The following is a 25,464-nucleotide window of genomic DNA, read 5'->3' on the forward strand; positions in this document are numbered from 1 at the left end:
ACAGAACACAGTAGGGCCGATGGGTTGAGTTGATCCAACTGGACCAGTCTGTTACTCAGAACAGAACACAGTAGGGCTGATGGGTTGAGTTGATCCAATTGGACCAGTCTGTTACTCAGAACAGAACACAGTAGGGCTGATGGGTTGAGTTGATCCAATTGGACCAGTCTGTTACTCAGAACATAACACAGTAGGGCTGATGGGTTGAGTTGATCCAATTGGACCAGTCTGTTACTCAGACTGCAGTGCGTTGTATTTTTAAAATAAAACAAGTGCGCAATTTTATGCTAAGCAGCATCAAATCAAATGTATTTATATAGCCCTTCATACATCAGCTGATATCTCAAAGTGCTGTACAGAAACCCAGCCTAAAACCCCAAACAGCAAGCAATGCAGGTGTAGAAGCACGGTATGAGCCTTTCACAGAGTCACGTTGCTAAGCAGTATGAGCCCTTCACAGAGTCACGTTGCTAAGCAGTATGAGCCTTTCACAGAGTCACGTTGCTAAGCAGGATGAGCCTTTCACAGAGTCACGTTGCTAAGCAGTATGAGCCTTTCACAGAGTCACGTTGTTTACATCCATGTTAGTTTCGATTATGGGGTCATGGGTTAGAGGTTGGGGTCCGGAGTTAAGGTTACCCTCATCGGTCTATATCTCTGATTGGGTGTTGATGGTAGACAGGGCAGGATGGGTAATAGCGATGGGTAGTGGTTAGGGTAGGGGTCAAGGGTCAGACTTTAGGGTTACCTTCATTGGTCCATATCTCTGATTGGGTGTTCACGGAGGAGGAGCAAAGGAGGAGGAGTAGACCAATGACTATCAGACCACAGGGACAGGACATGAGACCGGGCATCTGGGGAGAGACAGAGAGACAATCTGAGGACAGGACACGAGACTGGGCATCTGGGGAGAGACAGAGAGACAACCTGAGGACAGGACAAGAGTCCAGATGGCTATCGTTATCGCATCTCAACAGTCCAGATGGACTATATCATTATCTCATTTCACTAATGACACTTTAATAGGAGAGGAAGCCGAGGTTAGTGTCTGAGTGTTACAGAGACACACACAGAGAGAGAGAGAGAGAGAGAGAGAGAGAGAGAGAGAGAGAGAGAGAGAGACTAGAGGTCGACCGATTAATCGGAATGGCCGATTAATTAGGGCCGATTTCAAGTTTTCATAACAATCGATAATCGGTATTTTTGGCCACCGATTTGCCCATTTTTTTTTTTTACCTTTATTTAACTGGGCAAGTCAGTTAAAGAACACATTCTTATTTTCAATGAGGGCCTAGGAACGGTGGGTTAACTGCCTTGTTCAGGGGCAGAACGACAGATTTTTACCTTGTCAGCTTGGGGATGCAACCTTACGTTAACTAGCCCAACGCTCTAACCACCTGCTTTACGTTGCCAAGGTAAGTTGCTAGCTAGCATTAAACTTATAAAAAACAATCAATCAATCATAAACACTAGTTAACTACACATGGTTGATGATATTACTAGTTTATCTAGCCTGTCAAATCAAAATCAAATTTATTTATATAGCCCTTCGTACATCAGCTGATATCTCAAAGTGCTGTACAGAAACCCAGCCTAAAACCCCAAACAGCAAGCAATGCATGTGAAAGAAGCACTGTCCTGCTTTGCATATAATCGATGTGGCGCGCGTTCGCGAAAAAGGACTGTCTTTGCTCCGACGTGTACCTAACCATAAACATCAATGTCTTTCTTAAAATCAATACACAAGTAAATATTTTTAAACCTGCATATTTAGTTAATATTGCCTGCTAACATGAATTTCTTTTAACTAGGGAAAATGTGTCACTTCTCTTGCAACAGAGTCAGGGTATATGCAGCAGTTTGGGCCGCCTGGCTCGTTGGCGAACTGTGAAGACACTTTCTTCCTAACAAAGACAGCCGACTTCGCCAAACGGGGGATGATCTAACAAAAGCGCATTTGCGAAAAAAAGCACAATCGTTGCACGACTGTACCTAACCATAAACATCAACGCCTTTCTTAAAATCAGTACACAGAAGTATATATTTTTAAACCTGCATATTTAGCTAAAAGAAATCCAGGTTAGCAGGCAATATTAACCAGGTGAAATTGTGTCAGTTCTCTTGCGTTCTCTTGCACGCAGAATCAGAATCTGTCTCGTTGCGAACTAATTTGCCAGAATTTTACGGAACTATGAAATAACATTGTAGGTTGTGCGATGTAACAGGAATATTTAGACTTATGGATGCCACTCCGTTAGATAAAATACGGAACGGTTCCGTATGTCACTGAAAGAATAAACATTTTGTTTTCGAGATGATAGTATCCGGATTTGACCATATTAATGACCTAAGGTTTATTATATTATAGTTAAGTCTATGATTTGATATTTGATAGAGCAGTCTGACTGAGCGGTGGTAGGCAGCAGCAGGCTCGTAATAGTCAAAGGTATATGGTTTAGAGAGAAATAGTCGACGCGTCATAATTCCTGTAATAACTTGCGGCTGAACTTGAAAGGGGTTCCTTCGTTATTTTACCGTTCATGTCTTCCATAGAGAACGTCTTGATCTACTTCAAATAAGGTCTGTGTTTTGTGCCTAAACCGCCTCGGCGTTCTGATACCCGTGTAAATCTCACTAGGTAACGTTTGTCAACATATTTTCTTAAATCCACTCTACAAAAAAAATGATCTTCGCTTATATTGATCAGAGTTATATCCTATGGATATCTACACAGTTATAAACCTGGCAAGGTGGTGTAAGCCTAAACCAAACACAGCCCTTATTTTAAGTTAATAAAAAAATATCCTATGGAATAAATGAAGGAACCGCTTTTCAGATTTTGCTAGAAGGTGTCATGGGATTTATGACAATTCTGATACAATTCTTACCGTTATTAAAATAGGATTTCCTGCATATAGAAATTACAGTTTTTGTTTTCAGCATTCATCACAGGTAACTTAAACTCTATTTTTATTATTCAAACAGTTGAGAGTATTTGTCTCCTAAGCAGACTCTTCAGTATCGTTGTCACTTCAGAGCTGTGTGTGTGTGTATATATATATATATATATAAAAAAAAAATCATAATAATAAATCGGCCGATTAATCGGGATCAACGTTTTTGGTCCTCCAATAATCGGTATCAGTATCGGCGTTGAAAAATCATAATCGGTCGACATCTAAGAGAGACAGAGACACACAGAGACACACAGAGAGACACAGAGAGACAGAGAGAGACAGAGAGACACAGAGACAGAGAGACACACAGAGAGAGACAGAGAGACAGAGACAGAGACAGAGAGACACAGAGACAGAGAGACAGAGAGACACACAGAGAGAGAGAGAGAGAGAGAGACAGAGAGAGACACAGAGACACAGAGACAGAGAGACACACAGAGAGAGAGAAGAGACACAGAGACACAGAGACAGAGAGAGAGAGACACACAGAGAGACAGAGAGAGACACAGAGACACAGAGACAGAGAGAGAGACACACACAGAGCGAGAGAGAGAGACACACAGAGAGAGAGAGAGACAGAGAGACACAGAGACAGAGACAGAGACAGAGAGAGAGAGAGAGAGAGAGAGAGAAAGCTTCTTCCACTTTCCCCAACGCACAAGTGGTTATCTCCACCCTGCCACCATACAGCGGGTGAATGAAAGCATTTCCAGGGACTGTGCCTCAAAACCTAATGTCTCCCTGGTCCACCACTCCACCCTGGACTTGAACAGCCTTTATGACCAGGTCCACCTGCAATGCCCAACGCAGGAGATGAGAAGCCTCAACATGACAGCAGGACATATGCCCAGGCTGTGATCAGAGCAACAGGCCCAACCCCCACTATTAAACCGGCCCAACCCCCATCCTGAAACAGGCCCAAGCCCCATCCTGAAACAGGCCCAACCCCCATCCTGAAACAGGCCCAACCCCCATCCTGAAACAGGCCCAACCCCCATCCTGAAACAGGCCCAACCCCCATCCTGAAACAGGCCCAACCCCCACTATTACACAGGCCCAAGCCCCATCCTGAAACAGGCCCAACCCCCATCCTGAAACAGGCCCAACCCCCACTATTACACCCGCCCAACCCCCATCCTGAAACAGGCCCAAGCCCCATCCTGAAACAGGCCCAACCCCCATCCTGAAACAGGCCCAACCCCCATCCTGAAACAGGCCCAACCCCCACTATTACACCCGCCCAACCCCCATCCTGAAACAGGCCCAAGCCCCATCCTGCCACCTAAGAGGTATGTATCAGATGCTCAACATGATCTGCTCACACCTACTGTAATGGTCCGATCCTGTAATGTTCTGGCTAGAAATGAATAAGGAAATGATCTCAACAGAGAAATATTTATTCATTTGTGCTACCTAAAGTGCATTCGGAAAGTATTCAGACCCCTTGACTTTTTCCACATTTTGTTACATTACAGCCTTATTCTAAAATTGATTAAATCAATGCATTTCCTCATCAATCTACACACAACACCCCTATAATGACATCACAATACCCCATAATGACATCACAATAGATTTTACATTTACATTTTAGTCCTTTAGCAGACGCTCTTATCCAGAGTGACTTATAGTAGTGAATGCATACATTTCATTTCATGCATTATTATTTTTTTGTTTTTGTACTGGCCCCCGTGGGAATTGAACCCACAACCCTGGCGTTGCAAACACCATGCTCTACCAACTGAGCCACAGGGAAGACCTGCAATACCCCATAATGACATCACAATACCCCATAATGTCAAAGCAAAAACAGGCTTTTAGAATTATAGCAAATGTATAAACAAAAACAGAAATACCTTATTTACATAAGTATTCAAACCCTATTTTATGAGACTCGAAACTTAGCTCAAGTGCATCCTGTTTCCATTGATCATCCTTGAGATGTTTCTACAACTTGATTGGAGTCCACCTGTGGTAAATGCAATTGATTGGACATGATTTGGAAAGGCACACACCTGTCTATATAAGGTCCCACAGTTGACAGTGCATGTCAGAGCAAAAACCAAGCCAGGAGGTCGAAGGAATTGTCCGCAGTGCTCTGAGACAGGATTGTGTCGAGGCACAGATCTGGCGAAGGATACCAAAACCTTTCAGCAGCTTTGAAGGTCCCCAAGAACACAGTGGCCTCCATCATTCTTAAATGGAAGAAGTTAGGAACCAACAAGACTTTTCCTACAGCTGAATGCTCAGCCAAACAGAGCAATCAGGGGAGAAGGATCTTGGTTAGGGAGGTGACCAAGAACCCGATGGTCACTCTGACAGAGCTGCAGAGTTCCTCTGTGGAGAACCTTCCAGAAGAACAACAATCTCTGCAGCACTACACCAATCAGGTCTTTATGGTCGAGTGGCCAGACTGAAGCCACTCCTCAGTAAAATGCACATGACAGCCCGCTTGGAGTTTGCCAAAAGGCACCTAAAGGACTCTCAGACCATGAGAAACAAGATTCTCTGGTCTGATGAAACCAAGATTGAACTCTTTGGCCTGAATGCCAAGTGTTACGTCTGGAGGAAACCTGGCACCATCCCTATGGTGGTGAAGCATGGTGGTGGGAGCATCATGATGTGGGGATGTTTTTCAGGGACTGGGAGGCTAGTCAGGATCGAGGAAAAGATGAACGGAGCAAAGTATAGAGAGATCTTTGATGAAAACTTGCTCCAGAGCGCTCAGGACCTCAGACTGGGGCGAAGGTTTACCTTCCAACAGGACAACGACCCTAAGCACACAGCCAAGACAACGCAGGAGTGGCTTCGGGACAAGTCTCTGAATGTCCTTGAGTGGCCCATCCAGAGCCTGGACTTGAACCCGATCGAACATCTCTGGAGAGACCTGAAAATAGCTGTGCAGCGAAGCTCCCCATCCAACCTGACAGAGCTTGAGAGGATCTGCAGAGAAGAATGGGAGAAACTCCCCAAATACAGGTGTGCCAAGCTTGTAGCGTCATACCCAAGAAGACTCAAGGCTGTAATCACTGCTAAAGGTGCTTCAACAAAGTACTGAGTAAAGGGTCTGAATACTTATGTAAATGTGATATTTCAGTTTTTATTTTTAATACATTTGAAAAAAATGTCTAAAAACAATGTTTATGCTTTGTCATTGTGGGGTATTGTGATGTCACACCCTGATCTGTGTCGCCCTTCTTCCCCATTATCCCCTGTGTACTTAACCCTGTGTTCTCTGTTTGTCTGTTACCAGTTCGTCTTGTTTGTTCCAGTCAACCAGCTTTTTGCATCTCAGATCCTGATTTTTCCAGTCTCTCTTTTTCTCTCCCTCCGGGTATTGACCCTTCCCTGTCCTGACTCAGAGCCCGCCTGCCTGACCACTCTGCCTGCCCATGAGTATTGAACCATTGTTAATTCAACGTGGTCTGCATCTAGGTCTTACCTTCATACCTGATAGATGAGGGGAAAAAAAACAATTTAATCCATTTTAGAATAAGGCTGTAATGTAACAAAATGTGGAAAAAGTTAAGGGGTTTGAATACTTTCCACATTTTTTATTTATTTCACCTTTATTTAACCAGGTAGGCAAGTTGAGAACAAGTTCTCATTTACAATTGCGACCTGGCCAAGATAAAGCAAAGCAGTTCGACAACATACAAAAACACAGAGTTACACATGGAGTAAAACAACATACAATCAATGATGCAGTAGAATAAAAAAAATAAAAAAAATAAGACTATATACAATGTGAGCAAATGATGTGAGATAAGGGAGGTAAAGGCAAAAAAATGCCATGGTGGCAAAGTAAATAAAGTATAGCAAGAAAAACACTGGAATGGTAGATTTGTAGTTTGAAGAAAGTTCAGAGATAAAATATAAATAATATGGTGCAAAGGAGCAAAATAAATAAAATAAATAAAATAAATAAATACAGTAGGGGAAGAGGTAGTAGTTTGGGCTAAATTATAGATGGGCTATGTACAGGTGCAGTGATCTGTGAGCTGCTCTGACAGCTGGTGCTTAAAGCTAGTGAGGGAGATAAGTGTTTCCAGTTTCAGAGATTTCTGTAGTTCGTTCCAGTCATTGGCAGCAGAGAACTGGAAGGAGAGACGACCAAAGGAGGAGTTGGCTTTAGGGGTGACCAGAGAGATATACCTGCTGGAGCGCGTGCTACAGGTGGGTGCTGCTATGGTGACCAGTGAGCGGAGATAAGGGGGGACTTTACCTAGCAGGGTCTTGTAGATGACCTGGAGCCAATGTGTTTGGCGACGATTATGAAGCGAAGGCCAGCCAACGAGAGCGTACAGGTCGCAGTGGTGGGTAGTATATGGGGCTTTGGTGACAAAACAGATGGCACTGTGATAGACTGCATCCAGCTTGTTGAGTAGGGTATTGGAAGCTATTTTGTAAATGACATCGCCGAAGTCGAGGATTGGTAGGATGGTCAGTTTTACGAGGGTATGTTTGGCAGCATGAGTGAAGGATGCTTTGTTGCGAAATAGGAAGCCAATTCGAGATTTCACTTTGGATTGGAGATGATTGATGTGAGTCTGGAAGGAGAGTTTACAGTCTAACCAGACACCTAGGTATTTGTAGTTGTCCACAAATTCTAAGTTAGAACCGTCCAGAGATGTGATGCTGGACAGGCGGGCAGGTGCAGGCAGCGATCGGTTGAAGAGCATGCATTTAGTTTTACTTGTGTTTAGGAGCAGTTGGAGACCACGGAAGGAGAGTTGAATGGCATTGAAGCTCGTCTGGAGGGTTGTTAACACAGTGTCCAAAGAAGGGCCAGAAGTGTACAGAATGGTGTCGTCTGCGTAGAGGTGGATCAGAGATTCACCAGCAGCAAGAGCGACATCATTTATGTATACAGAGAAAAGAGTTGGCCCAAGAATTGAACCCTGTGGTACCCCCATAGAGACTGCCAGAGGTCCAGACAGTAGGCCCTCCGATTTGACACACTGAACTCTGTCAGAGAAGTAGTTGGTGAACCAGGCGACGCAATCGTTTGAGAAACCAAGGCTACTGAGTCTGCCGATGAGGATGTGGTGATTAACAGAGTCAAAAGCTTTGGCCAGGTCAATGAATACGGCAGCACAGTATTGTTTCTTATCGATGGCGGTTACGATGGCTGAGGTGCACCCATGACCAGCTCTGAAACCAGATTGCATAGCGGAGAAGGTACGGTGGGATTCGAAATGGTCGGTAATCTGTTTGTTGACTTGGCTTTCGAAGACCTTAGAAAGGCAGGGTAGGATAGATATAGGTCTGTAGCAATTTGGGTCAAGAGTGTCACCTCCTTTGAAGAGGGGGATGACAGCAGCTGCTTTCCAATCTATGGGAATCTCAGCCGACACGAAAGAGAGGTTGAACAGGCTAGTAATAGGGGTTGCAATAATTTCGGCAGATAATTTTAGAAAGAAAGGGTCCAGATTGTCAAGCCCAGCTGATTTGTAGGGGTCCAGATTTTGCAGCTCTTTCAGAACATCAGCTGAATGGATTTGCACTGCAAATGCAAATGCAATTGCAAATGCACTGTATATATCAACAAATTGGCTAGGGCATTAGAACAGTCTACAGCACCTGTCCTCACCCTACTAGAATCTGAAGTCAAAAGTTTGACTGTTTGCTGATCTGGTGCTTCTGTCCCCAATCAAGGAGGGCCTACAGTAGCACCTAGATCTTATGCACAGACCTGGGCCCTGACAGTGAACCTCAGTAAGACAAAAATAATGGTGTTCCAAAAAAGGTCCAGTTGCCAGGACCACAAATACAAATTCCATCTATACACAGTTGCCCTAGAGCACACAAAATACTACACCTACCTCGGCCTAAACATCAGCACCACAGGATATTTCCACAACGCTGTAAACAATCTGAGAGACATGGCAAGAAGGGCCTTTTACGCCATCAAAAGGAACAAAGAGTTCGACATCCCAATTAGGATCTGGCTAAAAATACTTGAATCAGTTATAGAACCCGTTGGCCTTTATGGTTGTGAGGTCTGGGGTCCGCTCACCAACCAAGAATTCACTAAATGGGACAAACACCAAATTGAGACTCTGCAAAAACATCCTCTGTGTACAACGTAAAACACCAAATAATGCATGCAGAGCAAAATTAGACCGATAACCGCTAATTATCAAAATCCAGAAAAAGAGCTGTTAAATTCTACAACCACCTAAAAGGAAGCGATTCCCAAACCTTCCATAACAAAGCCATCACCTACAGAGAGATGAACCTGGAGAAGAGTCCCCTAAGCAAGCTGGTCCTGGGGCTCTGTTCACAAACACAAACAGACCCCACAGAGCCCCAGGACAGCAACACAATTAGACCCAAACAAATCATGAGAAAACTAAAAGATAATTACTTGACACATTGAAAAGAATTAACAAAAAAACTGAGCAAACTAGAATGCTATTTGGCCCTAAACAGAGAGACACAGTGGCAGAATACCTGACCACTGTGACTGACCCAAACTTAAGGAAAGCTTTGGCTAGGTACAACCTCAGTGAGCATAGCCTTGTTATTGAGAAAGGCCACCGTTGGCAGATCTGGCTCTCAAGAGAAGACACACTGGCCATAACATGAGGTGGTAACTGAGCTGCACTTCCTAACCTGCTACAAATGTATGACCATATTAGAGACATATATTTCCCGCAGATTACACTGATCCACAAAGAATTTGAAAACAAATGCGATTCTGATAAACTCCCATATCTACTGGGTGAAATACCACAGTGGTACATCACAGCAGCAAGATGTGACCTGTTGCCACAAGAAAAGGGCAACCAGTGAAGCACAAACACCATTGTAAATACAACCCATATATATTTATTTTCCCTTTTGTACTTTTTGCATATCATTACAACACTGTATATAGACATAATATGACATTTGAAATGTCTTTATTGTTTTTGAACTTCTGTGAGTGTAAAGTTTACTGTTCATTTTTATTGTTTATTTAACTTTTGTTTATTATCTATTGGACTCACTTTGGCAATGTAAATATATATGTTAAACATGCCAGAAAAGCCATTTGAACTGAATTGAATATGATTGTCTCGTATAAATAATAAATAAATAAATACAAATCATTATTTGGGGATCTTACCTAAGAAATGCTGACCTATTGACCACCAGTCAATAGACCACCAGCCAATAGACCACCAGTCAATAGACCACCAGCCAATAGACCACCAGCCAATAGACCACCAGCCACCAGCCAATAGACCACCAGCCAATAGACCACCAGCCAATAGACCACCAGCCAATAGACCACCATTCAATAGACCACCAGCCAATAGACCACCAGCCAATAGACCACCAGTCAATAGACCACCAGCTACCAGCCAATAGACCACCAGCCAATAGACCACCAGTCAATAGACCACCAGCCAATAGACCACCAGCTACCAGTCAATAGACCACCAGCTACCAGTCAATAGACCACCAGCCAATAGACCACCAGCCAATAGACCACCAGCCAATAGACCACCAGTCAATAGACCACCAGCTACCAGCCAATAGACCACCAGCTACCAGCCAATAGACCACCAGCTACCAGCCAATAGACCACCAGTCAATAGACCACCAGCTACCAGCCAATAGACCACCAGCTACCAGCCAATAGACCACCAGTCAATAGACCACCAGCTACCAGCCAATAGACCACCAGCTACCAGCCAATAGACCACCAGCTACCAGCCAATAGACCACCAGCTACCAGCCAATAGACCACCAGCCAATAGACCACCAGTCAATAGACCACCAGCTACCAGCCAATAGACCACCAGCCAATAGACCACCAGTCAATAGACCACCAGCCAATAGACCACCAGCCAATAGACCACCAGCCAATAGACCACCAGCTACCAGCCAATAGACCACCAGCCAATAGACCACCAGCCAATAGACCACCAGCCAATAGACCACCAGCCAATAGACCACCAGCTACCAGCCAATAGACCACCAGCCAATAGACCACCAGCCAATAGACCACCAGCTACCAGTCAATAGACTACCAGCCAATAGACCACCAGCTACCAGCCAATAGACCACCAGCCAATAGACCACCAGTCAATAGACCACCAGCCAATAGACCACCAGTCAATAGACCACCAGCCAATAGACCACCAGCCAATAGACCACCAGCTACCAGCCAATAGACCACCAGCCAATAGACCACCAGCCAATAGACCACCAGTCAATAGACCACCAGTCAATAGACCACCAGCCAATAGACCACCAGCCAATAGACCACCAGCCAATAGACCACCAGTCAATAGACCACCAGCCAATAGACCACCAGCTACCAGTCAATAGACCACCAGCCAATAGACCACCAGCCAATAGACCACCAGCCAATAGACCACCAGTCAATAGACCACCAGCTACCAGCCAATAGACCACCAGCTACCAGCCAATAGACCACCAGCCAATAGACCACCAGCTACCAGCCAATAGACCACCAGCCAATAGACCACCAGCCAATAGACCACCAGCCAATAGACCACCAGTCAATAGACCACCAGCTACCAGCCAATAGACCACCAGCCAATAGACCACCAGCCAATAGACCACCAGCTACCAGCCAATAGACCACCAGCCAATAGACCACCAGCTACCAGCCAATAGACCACCAGCCAATAGACCACCAGCCAATAGACCACCAGCTACCAGCCAATAGACCACCAGCCAATAGACCACCAGCTACCAGTCAATAGACCACCAGTCAATAGACCACCAGCCAATAGACCACCAGTCAATAGACCACCAGTCAATAGACCACCAGCTACCAGTCAATAGACCACCAGTCAATAGACCACCAGCCAATAGACCACCAGCCAATAGACCACCAGTCAATAGACCACCAGCCAATAGACCACCAGCCAATAGACCACCAGCTACCAGTCAATAGACCACCAGCCAATAGACCACCAGCCAATAGACCACCAGCCAATAGACCACCAGCTACCAGTCAATAGACCACCAGCTACCAGTCAATAGACTACCAGCCAATAGACCACCAGCCAATAGACCACCAGCCAATAGACCACCAGCTACCAGTCAATAGACCACCAGCCAATAGACCACCAGTCAATAGACCACCAGCTACCAGCCAATAGACCACCAGTCAATAGACCACCAGTCAATAGACCACCAGCCAATAGACCACCAGCCAATAGACCACCAGTCAATAGACCACCAGCTACCAGCCAATAGACCACCAGTCAATAGACCACCAGCCAATAGACCACCAGCCAATAGACCACCAGCCAATAGACCACCAGTCAATAGACCACCAGCCAATAGACCACCAGCTACCAGCCAATAGACCACCAGCCAATAGACCACCAGTCAATAGACCACCAGCCAATAGACCACCAGTCAATAGACCACCAGCCAATAGACCACCAGCTACCAGCCAATAGACCACCAGCCAATAGACCACCAGCCAATAGACCACCAGCTACCAGCCAATAGACCACCAGTCAATAGACCACCAGCTACCAGCCAATAGACCACCAGCTACCAGTCAATAGACCACCAGTCAATAGACCACCAGCCAATAGACCACCAGTCAATAGACCACCAGCTACCAGCCAATAGACCACCAGTCAATAGACCACCAGCCAATAGAGTTACACTAATATATACTCACTGTTCAGATAGAGACTGGCTAACTAGTACTAATATATACTCACTGTTCAGATAGAGACTGGCTAACTAGTACTAATATATACTCACTGTTCAGATAGACTGGCTAACTAGTACTAATATATACTCACTGTTCAGATAGAGACTGGCTAACTAGTACTAATATATACTCACTGTTCAGATAGAGACTGGCTAACTAGTACTAATATATACTCACTGTTCAGATAGAGACTGGCTAATTAGTACTAATATATACTCACTGTTCAGATAGAGACTGGCTAACTAGTACTAATATATACTCACTGTTCAGATAGAGACTGGCTAACTAGTACTAATATATACTCACTGTTCAGATAGAGACTGGCTAATTAGTACTAATATATCCTCAATGAAAGGCGTTCTGTGACTCAGGAGAGGCGATCTGACTCAGGAGAGGCGTTCTGACTCAGGAGAGGCGTTCTGTGACTCAGGAGAGGCGTTCTGACTCAGGAGAGGCGTTCTGACTCAGGAGAGGCGATCTGACTCAGGAGAGGCGTTCTGACTCAGGAGAGGCGTTCTGACTCAGGAGAGGCGATCTGACTCAGGAGAGGCGTTCTGACTCAGGAGAGGCGATCTGACTCAGGAGAGGCGATCTGACTCAGGAGAGGCGATCTGACTCAGGAGAGGCGTTCTGACTCAGGAGGAGAGAGTGGAGCTGAGAAGCTGGTACACATTCACTGCTTTACCAGGGAATAGACAGACAGACGGACAGACTTTAAATACAGGGCAGGACAGAGGTTGCAATATGTATGTATTGGGTTCTGCTTTGTTTAGTCCTGCACACAGACACACTGTACTTTACCACAGCTTTGATATTTAAAATATATTATTGTAAGTCCTAAAGATAAAGATCAACATACATCATTACCATCAAGGACAAAACTACACAAATCAATGAAACGCAATGACGTACCATAAACTGTGCGACTAATAGTCAATGTTATGCAATCAATCCCTGTACCTACAGTATAAAAGCCAGCTCAGCTGTTCTTTACAACCTCAGGCAAACAGACACACTGTATCACAGCTTTGGTGTTTTTAGAGTAACACACATTATTAGACTTGGCCTACTTGGACTTGGACAACTATTACCATCAAGGACAAAGCAGCACAAATCAGTGTCATGCAGTCAATCCCTGCACCTAAAATTAGAATGTCCCAATCTGTTCTTTACACCCACAGAGCAAACAGAACATGAAGGTAAGCTGAAGTCTAAAAACAACACTGAGGGAAAGCAGGTCTCCTCTAACAGAACGTGAAGCAGATACATTAAGTACCTGTTATTCATATTTTCCATCATTTCATAATTCATAAACATAATTTGTTTCGTGTCAAAAATACGGTGTTGCTATGTCAAATGGTTTTGTTGTACAGTGGGCAAGAAAAAGTATGTGAACCCTTTGGAATTACCTGGATTTCTGAATAAATTGGTCATAAAATTTGATCTGATCTTCATCTTAGTCACAACAATAGACTAACATAGTGTGCTTAAACTAATAACACACACATTATTGTATTTTTCTTGTCTATATTGACTACATCGTTTAAACATTCACAGTGTAGGTTAGAAAAGGTATGTGAACCTCCTAGGCTAATGACTTCTCCGAAAGCTAATTGGAGTCAGGAGTCAGCTAACCTGGAGTCCAATCAATGAGACAAGATTGGAGATGTTGGTAAGAGCTGCCTTGCCCTATAAAACACTCACAAAATGTGAGTTTGCTATTCACAAGAAACATTGCCTGATGTGAACCCTTCCTCGAACAAAAGAGATCTCAGAAGACCTAAGATCAAGAACTGTTGACTTTCATAAAGCTGGAAAGGGTTGAAAAGTATTTCTAAAAGCTTTGATGTTCATCAGTCCACGGTAAGACAAATTGTCTATAAATGGAGGAAGCTCAGCACTGTTGCTACTCTCCCTAGGAGGGGCCGTCCTGCAAAGATGACTCAATGAGGTTAAGAAGAATCCTAGTGTCAGCTAAAGACTTACAGAAATCTCTGGAACATGCTAACATCTCTGTTGACGAGTCTACGATACGTAAACACTAAACAAGAATGGTGTTCATGGGAGGACACCACGGAAGAAGCCACTGCTGTCCAAAAAAACCATTACTGCAAGTCTGAAGTTCACAAAAGAGCATCTGGATGTTCCACAGCACTACTGGTTAAATATTACGTGGACAGATGAAACTACAGTTGAGTTGTTTGGAAGGAAAACACAACACTATGTGTGGAGAAAAAAAGGCACAGCACACCAACATCAAAACCTCATCCCAACTGTAAAGTATGGTGGAGGGAGCATCATGGTTTGGGGCTGCTTTGCTGTCTCAGGACCTGGACAGCTTGCTATCATCGACGGAAAAATGAATTCCCAAGTTTATCAAGACATTTTGCAGGAGAACGTTAGGCTATCTGTCCGCCAATTGAAGCTCAACAGAAGTTGGGTGATGCAACAGGACAACGACCCAAAACACAACAGCAGAATGGCTTCAACAGAAGAATATACACCTTCTGGAGTGGCCCAGTCCTGACCTGAACCCGATTGAGATGCTGTGGCATGACCTCAAGAGAGCAGTTCACACCAGACATACAAAGAATATTGCTGAACTGAAACAGTTTAGTAAAGAGGAATGGTCCAAAATTCCTCCTGACCGTTGTGCAGGTCTGATCCTCAACAACAGAAAACGTTGGGTTGAGGTTATTTCTGCCAAAGGAGGGTCAACCAGTTATTAAATCCAAGGGTTCACATACTTTTCCCACCCTGCACTGTGAATGTTTACACGGTGGGTTCAATAAAGACCTGAAAACGTATAATTGTTTGTGTGTTGTTAGTTTAAGCAGACTGTGTTTGTCTATCGTTGTGATCTAGATGAAGATCAGATCAAATTTTATGACCGATTTACGCAGAAATCCGGGTATTTCCAAAGGGTTCAGATACTTTTTCTTGCCACTGTATTTCAGTCTTCTGTGATGTACATAAAGTGTAATATTGGGATGCAAACTCCAAATGTAATACATTTCAACTTTATATCTGTCATGGTACAGCTGTCTTTCTGTTAAACCCATAACCATGTGTGTGAGGCGGATACTTTTGTTTCAAAGTAGATTGATTTAAGATTACCCAGAAACACTCTGTGGGACCCTGATTTAGCCCACGAAAAGGTTCTAAGGAAGCTTCCATGAACAAGTGTTGGAACACTTCCAACTACATTGATGATTTTCATTGGCTGATACAGAATTTGTTATAAGGAATAATCACTACCACCTGGTGAGGTTAGCATAGCGATAAATGTGCCAGGTTATGTAATGGGAACAGCTAACATGTAGCTTTTCATCACGTACAACTATGTGAACAATTTTATTTGGCTGATGATTAAACTTAACCTTGAAAACAAACTTTTTTTTTTATGTTCACAAGTATGGCCCACATGTCCCTAATGGCACCATATTTTCTACATAGTCCATGGGGCCCTGGTCAAAAGTAGTGCACTACATAGGAAATAGGGTGCAATTCCGGACGTATTGATTGATTGACGGTGTTCCACCACGTCCGCAGTGGAGCTGCTGATTTTTAGCAGAAAAAAGGTAAGAAGCCTGGCTCTAGTCTGTACTACTGATGGCTCTATAGTAGCCTGGCTCTAGTCTGTACTACTGATGGCTCTATAGTAGCCTGGCTCTAGTCTGTACTACTGATGGCTCTATAGTAGCCTGGCTCTAGTCTGTACTACTGATGGCTCTATAGTAGCCTGGCTCTAGTCTGTACTTTAGATGGCTCTATAGTAGCCTGGCTCTAGTCTGTACTACTGATGGCTCTATAGTAGCCTGGCTCTAGTCTGTACTTTAGATGGCTCTATAGTAGCCTGGCTCTAGTCTGTACTACTGATAGCTCTATAGTAGCCTGGCTCTAGTCTGTACTACTGAATGCTCTATAGTAGCCTGGCTCTAGTCTGTACTACTGATGGCTCTATAGTAGCCTGGCTCTAGCCTACACTTCTGATGGCTCTATAGTGGCCTGGCTCTAGTCTGTACTACTGATAGCTCTATAGTAGCCTGGTTCTAGTCTGTACTACTGATGGCTCTATAGTAGCCCGGCTCTAGTCTGTAGTACTGATGGCTATAGTCTGTACTTCTGATGGCTCTATAGTAGCCTGGCTCTAGTCTGTACTACTGATGGCTCTATAGTAGCCCGGCTCTAGTCTGTAGTACTGATGGCTCTAGTCTGTACTTTAGATGGCTCTATAGTAGCCTGGCTCTAGTCTTTACTACTGATGGCTCTAGTCTGTACTACTGATGGCTCTAGTCTGTACGACTGATGGCTCTAGTCTACACTGATGGCTGTATAGTAGCCTGGTTGCAGTCTGTACTACTGATGGCTGTATAGTAGCCTGGTTGTAGTCTGTACTACTGATGGCTCTATAGTAGCCTGGCTCTAGTCTGTACTACTGATGACTCTATAGTAGCCCGGCTATAGTCTGTACTACTGATGGCTCTAGTCTGTACTTTAGATGGCTCTATAGTAGCCTGGCTCTAGTCTGTACTACTGATAGCTCTATAGTAGCCTGGCTCTAGTCTGTACTACTGATGGCTCTATAGTAGCCTGGCTCTAGTCTGTACTTTAGATGGCTCTATAGTAGCCTGGCTCTAGTCTGTACTACTGATAGCTCTATAGTAGCCTGGCTCTAGTCTGTACTACTGATGGTTCTATAGTAGCCTGGCTCTGGTCTGTACTCCTGATGGCTCTAGTCTGTACTCCTGATGGCTCTAGTCTGTGCTCCTGATGGCTCTATAGTAGCCTGGCTCTAGTCTGTACTACTGATGGCTCTAGTCTGTACTACTGATAGCTCTATAGTAGCCTGGTTCTAGTCTGTACTTCTGATGGCTCTATAGTAGCCTGGCTCTAGTCTGTACTACTGATAGCTCTATAGTAGCCTGGCTCTACTGTACTACTGATGGCTCTATAGTAGCCTGGCTCTAGTCTGTACTACTGATGGCTCTATAGTAGCCTGGCTCTAGTCTGTACTACTGATGGCTCTAGTCTGTGTTCCTGATGACTCTAGTCTGTGCTACTGATGGCTCTAGTCTGTGCTCCTGATGGCTCTAGTCTGTACTCCTGATGGCTCTAGTCTGTACTCCTGATGGCTCTAGTCTGTACTCCTGATGGCTATATAGTAGCCTGGCTCTAGTCTGTACTACTGATGGCTCTATAGTAGCCTGGCTCTAGTCTGTACTACTGATGGCTCTATAGTACCCTGGTTCTAGTCTATACTTCTGATGGCGCTATAGTGACCTGGCTCTAGTCTGTACTACTGATGGCTCTATAGTAGCCTGGTTCTAGTCTGTACTTCTGATGGCTCTATAGTAGCCTGGCTCTAGTCTGTACTACTGATGGCTCTATTGTAGCCTGGCTCTAGTCTGTACTACTGATGGCTCTATTGTAGCCCGGCTATAGTCTGTACTACTGATGGCTCTAGTCTGTACTTTAGATGGCTCTATAGTAGCCTGGCTCTAGTCTGTACTACTGATAGCTCTATAGTAGCCTGGCTCTAGTCTGTACTACTGATGGCTCTATAGTAGCCTGGCTCTAGTCTGTACTCCTGATGGCTCTAGTCTGTGCTCCTGATGGCTCTATAGTAGCCTGGCTCTAGTCTGTACTACTGATGGCTCTAGTCTGTACTCCTGATGGCTCTATAGTAGCCTGGCTCTAGTCTGTACTACTGACGGCTCTATAGTAGCCTGGCTCTACTGTACTACTGATGGCTCTATAGTAGCCTGGTTCTAGTCTGTACTACTGATGGCTCTATAGTAGCCTGGTTCTTGTCTGTACTACTGACGGCTCTATAGTAGCCTGGCTCTAGTCTGTACTACTGATGGCTGTATGGTATCCTGGCTATAGTCTGTACTCCTGATGGCTCTATAGTAGCCTGGCTCTAGTCTGTACTCCTGATGGCTCTATAGTAGCCTGGCTCTACTGTACTACTGATGGCTCTATAGTAGCCTGGCTCTAGTCTGTACTACTGATGGCTCTAGTCTGTACTACTGATGGCTCTAGTCTGTACTACTGATGGCTCTAGTCTGTACGACTGATGGCTCTAGTCTACACTACTGATGGCTGTATAGTAGCCTGGTTGTAGCCTGTACTACTGATGGCTCTATTGTAGTTTGGTTCTAGTCTGTACTACTTATGGCTCTATAGTAGCCTGGTTGTAGTCTGTACTACTGATGGCTCTATAGTAGTTTGGTTCTAGTCTGTACTACTGATGGCTGTATAGTAGCCTGGTTGTAGTCTGTACTACTGATGGCTCTATAGTAGCCTGGTTGTAGTCTGTACTACTGATGGCTCTATAGTAGTTTGGTTCCAGAATAGTATCCACCTCACACACATGGTTATGGGCTTAACAGAAAGACAGCTGTACCATGACAGATATAGAGTTGAAATGTATTGAATTTGGAGTTTGCATCCCAATATTACACTAGTAGTCCAGGTGATCAAACTAACACCAGACCATATAACTGGGCAGCAGTCCACACACACTCTACACACACAGACACACTCTACACACACAGAGACACAAACATACACACACTCTACACAGACACTCTACACAGACACTCTACACAGAGACACACACACACACACACACACACACACACACACACACACATTGTAATGTTAAGGTACTGTGAATTTTATACTGATGTGGTATAAGAGAGTAATAATGTATTATTGTAATAATGTAATAATTATTGATGAATTTCTAACCCTGTTTGGACCCCAGGAAGAGTAGCTGCTTTGGCAGCAGCTAATGGGGATCCTAATTAATACTAAATACTATATAAACAAAAGTATGAAAGCAACACGTAAAGTGTTGGTCCCATGTTTCAAGAGCTGAAATAAAAGATCCCAGAAATGTTCTATACGCACAGAAAGCTTGTCTACAATTTAGTGAAAAATGTGTTGCCATCCCTGTTAGTGAGCGTTTCTCCTTTGCCAAGATAATCCATCCACCTGACAGGTGTGGCATATCAAGAAGCTGATTAAACAGCATGATCATTACAGAGGTGCACCTTGTGCTGGGGAGAGTAAAATGCCGCTCTAAAATGTGCAGTTTTGTCACACAACACAATGCCACAGACGTCTGAAGTTTTGAGGGAGCGTGAAATTGGCATGCTGACTGCAGGAATGTCCACCAGAGCTGTTGCCAGATAATTTAATGTTAATTTCTCTACCATAAGCCTCCTCCAATGTCATTTTAGAGAATTTGGCAGTACGTCCAAACACAGACCACATGTAACCACTCCAGCCCAGGACCTCCACATCCGGCTCCTTCACCTGTGGGATCGTCTGAGACCAGCCACCCGGACAGCTGATGAAACTGAGGAGTATTTCTGTCTGCGATAAAACCCTTTTGTGGGGAAAAACGAATTCTGATTGGCTGGACCTGGCTCCCAAGTGGGTGGGCCTATTCCTTCCCAGGCCCAGTCATGTGAAATCCATAGATTAGGGCCAAATGCATTTACTTAAATTGACTGATTTCCTTATATGAACTGTAACTCAATAAAATCGTTAAAATTGTTGCACGTTGCGTTTATATTTTTGTTCAATACCTGTCAACACCTCACCTTGCGAGGATAATGGCGCTGAGCCTTTTAAAAAATGAAATAATGAGTTGGAAAACTTTGCGTGGGTTCTTTCAACATTCCTCCATACAGAATCCTTTCACCATTCCTCCATACAGAATCCGTTCACCATTCCTCCATACAGAATCCGTTCACCATTCCTCCATACAGAATCCGTTCACCATTCCTCCGTACAGAATCCGTTCACCATTCCTCCATACAGAATCCGTTCACCATTCCTCCATACAGAATCCGTTCACCATTCCGCCATACAGAATCCGTTCACCATTCCTCCATACAGAATCCGTTCACCATTCCGCCATACAGAATCCGTTCACCATTCCTACATACAGAATCCGTTCACCATTCCTCGATACAGAATCCGTTCAACATTCCTCCATACAGAATCCGTTCACCATTCCTACATACAGAATCCGTTCACCATTCCTCCATACAGAATCTGTATGGAGAATCCGTTCACCATTCCTCGATACAGAATCCGTTCACCATTCTTCCATACAGAATCCTTTCACCATTCCTCCATACAGAATCCGTTCAGTTGATTGTGGAAGTCTAATAGCCCCGTAACATCAAAGATCCACCAGCATATTTTACAGTAGGCGTGGGCTTATTTTCTGCTCGTTCTCATTTGGACTCATGTCATGTGACCATGGCACCGGTTCCAATCCAAGTGAGTTTATCAAACTCTAGGCGTTCACATTAGTTGGATGACATGAAAATAGAGCTCATTGGCCACTCACACACCAGTGGTGGGTTTGGCGTCAACATGAAAACGCGTGAGCCCCTCACCCCTACTGTAAAATATGCTGGTGGACGTTCATGATGTTCTGGGGCTATTCTACTGCCACTGGTCCTGAGGTCCTTGTTAAGGTCAACAGCATCATGAACTTTACCCAGTACCGGGATATTTTTAGCCAAAAACCTTTTGTCTCCAAGACTTGAAACCCATTGAAAACCTGTGGTTTGAATTGAAGAAGGCAGTCCATAAGCACAGATGATGTTATCAAATGGAGGAATGGTTATCCAGTTATCCTCGAAAAGTGAGGTATTGAAAACAGAGGTGTCAGTCATTTTTAACCTTACCCTTTTGAGATAACTAAATCTCTTTCTCTGAGCAATTGTATTAGTATAAAATAATAACATTTCCAAATGTTTTTGGAGCATACAATATAGCTCAATATTTTCATTATTTATTTTATACAGTCATTTTTGTTAATCTATATCAATGGTGTTAATCATTTCGGGCAACACGCTGTATATCTGATGTTTAATGATTTACAATATGATTTATAAGGGATACAATAGCGTTTCGACTTGCTAAAAGTTATTATAAACAATAACAACGATGCATTTGAAAAATAAAAGTTTTCATCTTTCTTTACAATTTCAGTTGGGTTTAAACCCTTAAAAACACAACATTGCAGGGAGCAATAGTGTGGCTGGATAATTATTGAATACATTTTATCACGATTAAAACTTCAGGATTAGCAGATCGCCTGGAGCTTGGAAAATTCATTATTTCACAATCAATACATTACAATCGGCAAAACTTATCCAAACAGACAAGGTTGAGAAATTAATTTCCTTCTGTGGAAATGGATGAAGCCCAGTGGAAATATCGAGATGTCTCGTCTCCTACACAGGCTACACAGTCCGAAAAGTTTTAAATCACTACACTCAGCCGTCCAAATTCATCATCTGTGTCTAGACTTCTAACTTTCGCACCATAAATAGACATTCATTCGAATAGGATAAACCTTACCTTTAATATCTTCAAAAGTTAAACGGGCATTTTCGAGTGATCGTGATCCATGGCTTCGACTTTGTCGAGTTTTACCTTGCGAACCGTAGACAGTCTTCTCCTGGACAAGCGGAGCCGTGAGACGGTGCCTTCAGCGCTGCGGAGCGGATCCCATTGGAGGAACGGAGCGTCAATAAGGAAGAGGCCGATACGGTACTTCCTGTGTAAAGGGATTGGGGGGCAGGACCCCGGTGTGTGTGTGTGTGTGTGTGTGTGTGTGTGTGTGTGTGTGTGTGTGTGTGTGTGTGTGTGTGTGTGTGTGTGTGTGTGTGTGTGTGTGTGTGTGTGTGTGTGTTTATAAAGAGATTAGGGGGGGCAGAACCTGGAGCAGATTTAACTCTTTAATGTGGCATGAGAAAGACACGGCTCACCTGTTCTATAAATAACCATGGGTAGTAATAGGCCCATAGTCTATCAGCTGTAAAGAGATAGGCCTCTACAGTAGTTTACTATAGATTACAATGCAATATAGTATAATATAATACATTATAATATAATAGAGAATAAGATAATATAGTATTATAGAACAGAGTATATTACAGCACATTTACATAACATTTACGTCATTTAGCAGACGCTCTTATCCAGAGCGACTTAGAAATTGGTGCATTCACCTTATGATATCCAGTGGAACAACCACTTTACAATAGTACATCTATATCTTTTTGGGGGGGAGTGAGGGTTAGAAGGATTACTTTATCCTATCCCAGGTATTCCTTGAAGAGGTGGGGTTTCAGGTGTCTCCGGAAGGTGGTGATTGACTCCGCTGTCCTGGCGTCGTGAGGGAGCTTGTTCCACCATTGGGGTGCCAGAGCAGCGAACAGTTTTGACTGGGCTGAGTGGGAACTGTGCTTCCGCAGAGGTAGGGGGGCCAGCAGGCCAGAGGTGGATGAACGCAGTGCCCTTCTTTGGGTGTAGGGACTGATCAGAGTATAATAGTGTATAATAGAATAGAGTATATTGCAATAGATTATAATAAAATAGAGTATAATAGAATATAGTATAATAGAACAGAGTATAATAGATTATAGTATATTATAATCGAGTATAATAGATTATAGTATAATATAATAGAGTATAATAGATTATAGTATATTATAATAGAGTATAATAGAATAGAGTATAATATAATATAGTATAATTGAATAAAGTTTAATAGAATAGAGTAAAATAGAGTATAGTATAACAGAATAGTGTAGAATAGAATAAAGTATAATATAATACAGTATAATAAAATCTAATATAATATAATAGAGTATAATAGAATATAGTATAATATAATAGAGTATAATAGAATATAGTATATTGGAATAGATTATAATAGAATAGCATAGAATAGAGTATAATAGGTTATAGTATAATAGAATAAAGTATAATAAAATATAGTATAATAGAAGAGAATATAGTCTAATATAATAGAGTAGAATAGAATATAGTATAATATAGTATAATAGAATATAGCATAATATAATAGATTATAATACAATATAGTATAATATAATAGAGTACAATAGAATAGAGTACAATAGAATAGCGTAGAATAGAGTATAATAGAATATAGTATAACAGAATACAGTATAGTAAGGCCTCCTAAGTGGCGTGGCAGTCTAAGGCACTGCATAGGCTACACAGTCCGCAGTGCTAGAGGCGTCACCACAAACCCGGGTTCGGTCCCGGGCTGTATCTCAACCGGCCTTGATCGGGAGTCCCATAGGGTGGAGCACAATTGGCCCAGCTTCTTCCAGGTTAAGGGAGGGTTTGGCCAGGGGGGCTTTACTTGGCTCATCACGCTCTGGCTCTGGCTCATCACACTCTGGCGTGACTCACCTCGGTCATCAGGTGAACGGTGTTTCCTCCTCCACCTAACCCCAGAGTTGCTGCTCCTCCACCTAACCCCAGAGTTACTGCTCCACCACCTAACCCCAGAGTTACAGCTCCTCCACCTAACCCCAGAGTTACTGCTCCTCCACCTAACCCCAGAGTTACTGCTCCTCCACCTAACCCCAGAGTTACTGCTCCTCCACCTAACCCCAGAGTTACCCCTCCTCCACCTAACCCCAGAGTTACTGCTCCACCACCTAACCCCAGAGTTACTGCTCCTCCACCTAACCCCAGAGTTACTGCTCCTCCACCTAACCCCAGAGTTACAGCTCCTCCACCTAACCCCAGAGTTACCCCTCCTCCACCTAACCCCAGAGTTACTGCTCCTTCACCTAACCCCAGAGTTACCCCTCCTCCACCTAACCCCAGAGTTACTGCTCCTTCACCTAACCCCAGAGTTACTGCTCCTCCACCTAACCTCAGAGTTACCCCTCCTCCACCTAACCCCAGAGTTACTGCTCCTTCACCTAACCCCAGAGTTACCCCTCCTCCACCTAACCCCAGAGTTACTGCTCCTTCACCTAAGCCCAGAGTTACCCCTCCTCCACCTAACCCCAGAGTTACTGCTCCTTCACCTAACCCCAGAGTTACTGCTCCTCCACCTAACCCCAGAGTTACCCCTCCTCCACCTAACCCCAGAGTTACTGCTCCTCCACCTAACCCCAGAGTTACCCCTCCTCCACCTAACCCCAGAGTTACTGCTCCTTCACCTAACCCCAGAGTTACTGCTCCTTTACCTAACCCCAGAGTTACTGCTCCTCCACCTAACCCCAGAGTTGCTGCTCCTCCACCTAACCCCAGAGTTACTGCTCCTCCACCTAACCCCAGAGTTACTGCTCCTCCACCTAACCCCAGAGTCACCCCTCCTTCACCTAACCCCAGAGTCATTGCTCTTTCACTCAATGCCAGAGTCGCTCTCTCTCCACTCTCTCTCCCCATTCGAGAGTCATAGTTACTGCCGCCGTTTACACGCGCTTCATTGAATTTCTTCACTTTGACTTTGATGAGCACCCCCGGCGAGACGGGGCTTGTCTCCTTTGAATGTCAGCCATTTGACATTCGGTTGAGCCGCATGGCGGAGGAGACTCTTTTCCGGCTTTCAGACTGGCCGTCTGTCGACCTACTAGTCATCGATGTGCTACGCACTACTTACTTGGAGAAGAGACCCAAAAACAGACCCTGTGTAACGGCTGTCTACGGAAGAAGTGGACCAAAATGCGGCGGAGTTAGGGTTCGTCATTTTTAATGTTACGAACACTATGCAATTAACAAAACAACAAAACTGACAGCCAACACAGTCCTGTCAGGTGCAACAACAGTGACAAGCACAATTACCCACACCACACAACGGAAACGTAGGCAACTTATGTGTGACTCCCAATCAACCACAACCCTCTACAGCTGTGCTTGATTGGAAGTCACACGGCCAAAATTAAATGAAACAATAAAACACTTACTCCCTTCTGCCACGTCCTGACCCAACTACACCCT

At 44.0% G+C, this 25,464-nt stretch overlaps 1 protein-coding gene across 1 annotated transcript in view; it reads right to left on the bottom strand.

Annotated features, from left to right (window-relative positions):
* The window catches only part of LOC106572564 (interleukin-11 receptor subunit alpha), a 60,470-nt gene extending 38,191 nt beyond the window's left edge, over positions 1 to 22,279 (bottom strand). The window contains exons 1-2 of the mRNA XM_014146861.2: positions 22,054 to 22,279; positions 749 to 854 (exon numbers count right to left, since the gene is read on the bottom strand). Coding sequence (XP_014002336.1) covers positions 749 to 854 — 106 coding nt within the window. The 5' untranslated portion in view covers positions 22,054 to 22,279. The remainder of the gene's footprint in view (positions 1 to 748; positions 855 to 22,053) is intronic.
* Positions 22,280 to 25,464: the final 3,185 nt, after the last annotated feature.

Source organism: Salmo salar, chromosome ssa01, assembly GCF_905237065.1.
Source record: "Salmo salar chromosome ssa01, Ssal_v3.1, whole genome shotgun sequence".
NCBI classification, from domain to species: Eukaryota; Metazoa; Chordata; class Actinopteri; order Salmoniformes; family Salmonidae; genus Salmo; species Salmo salar.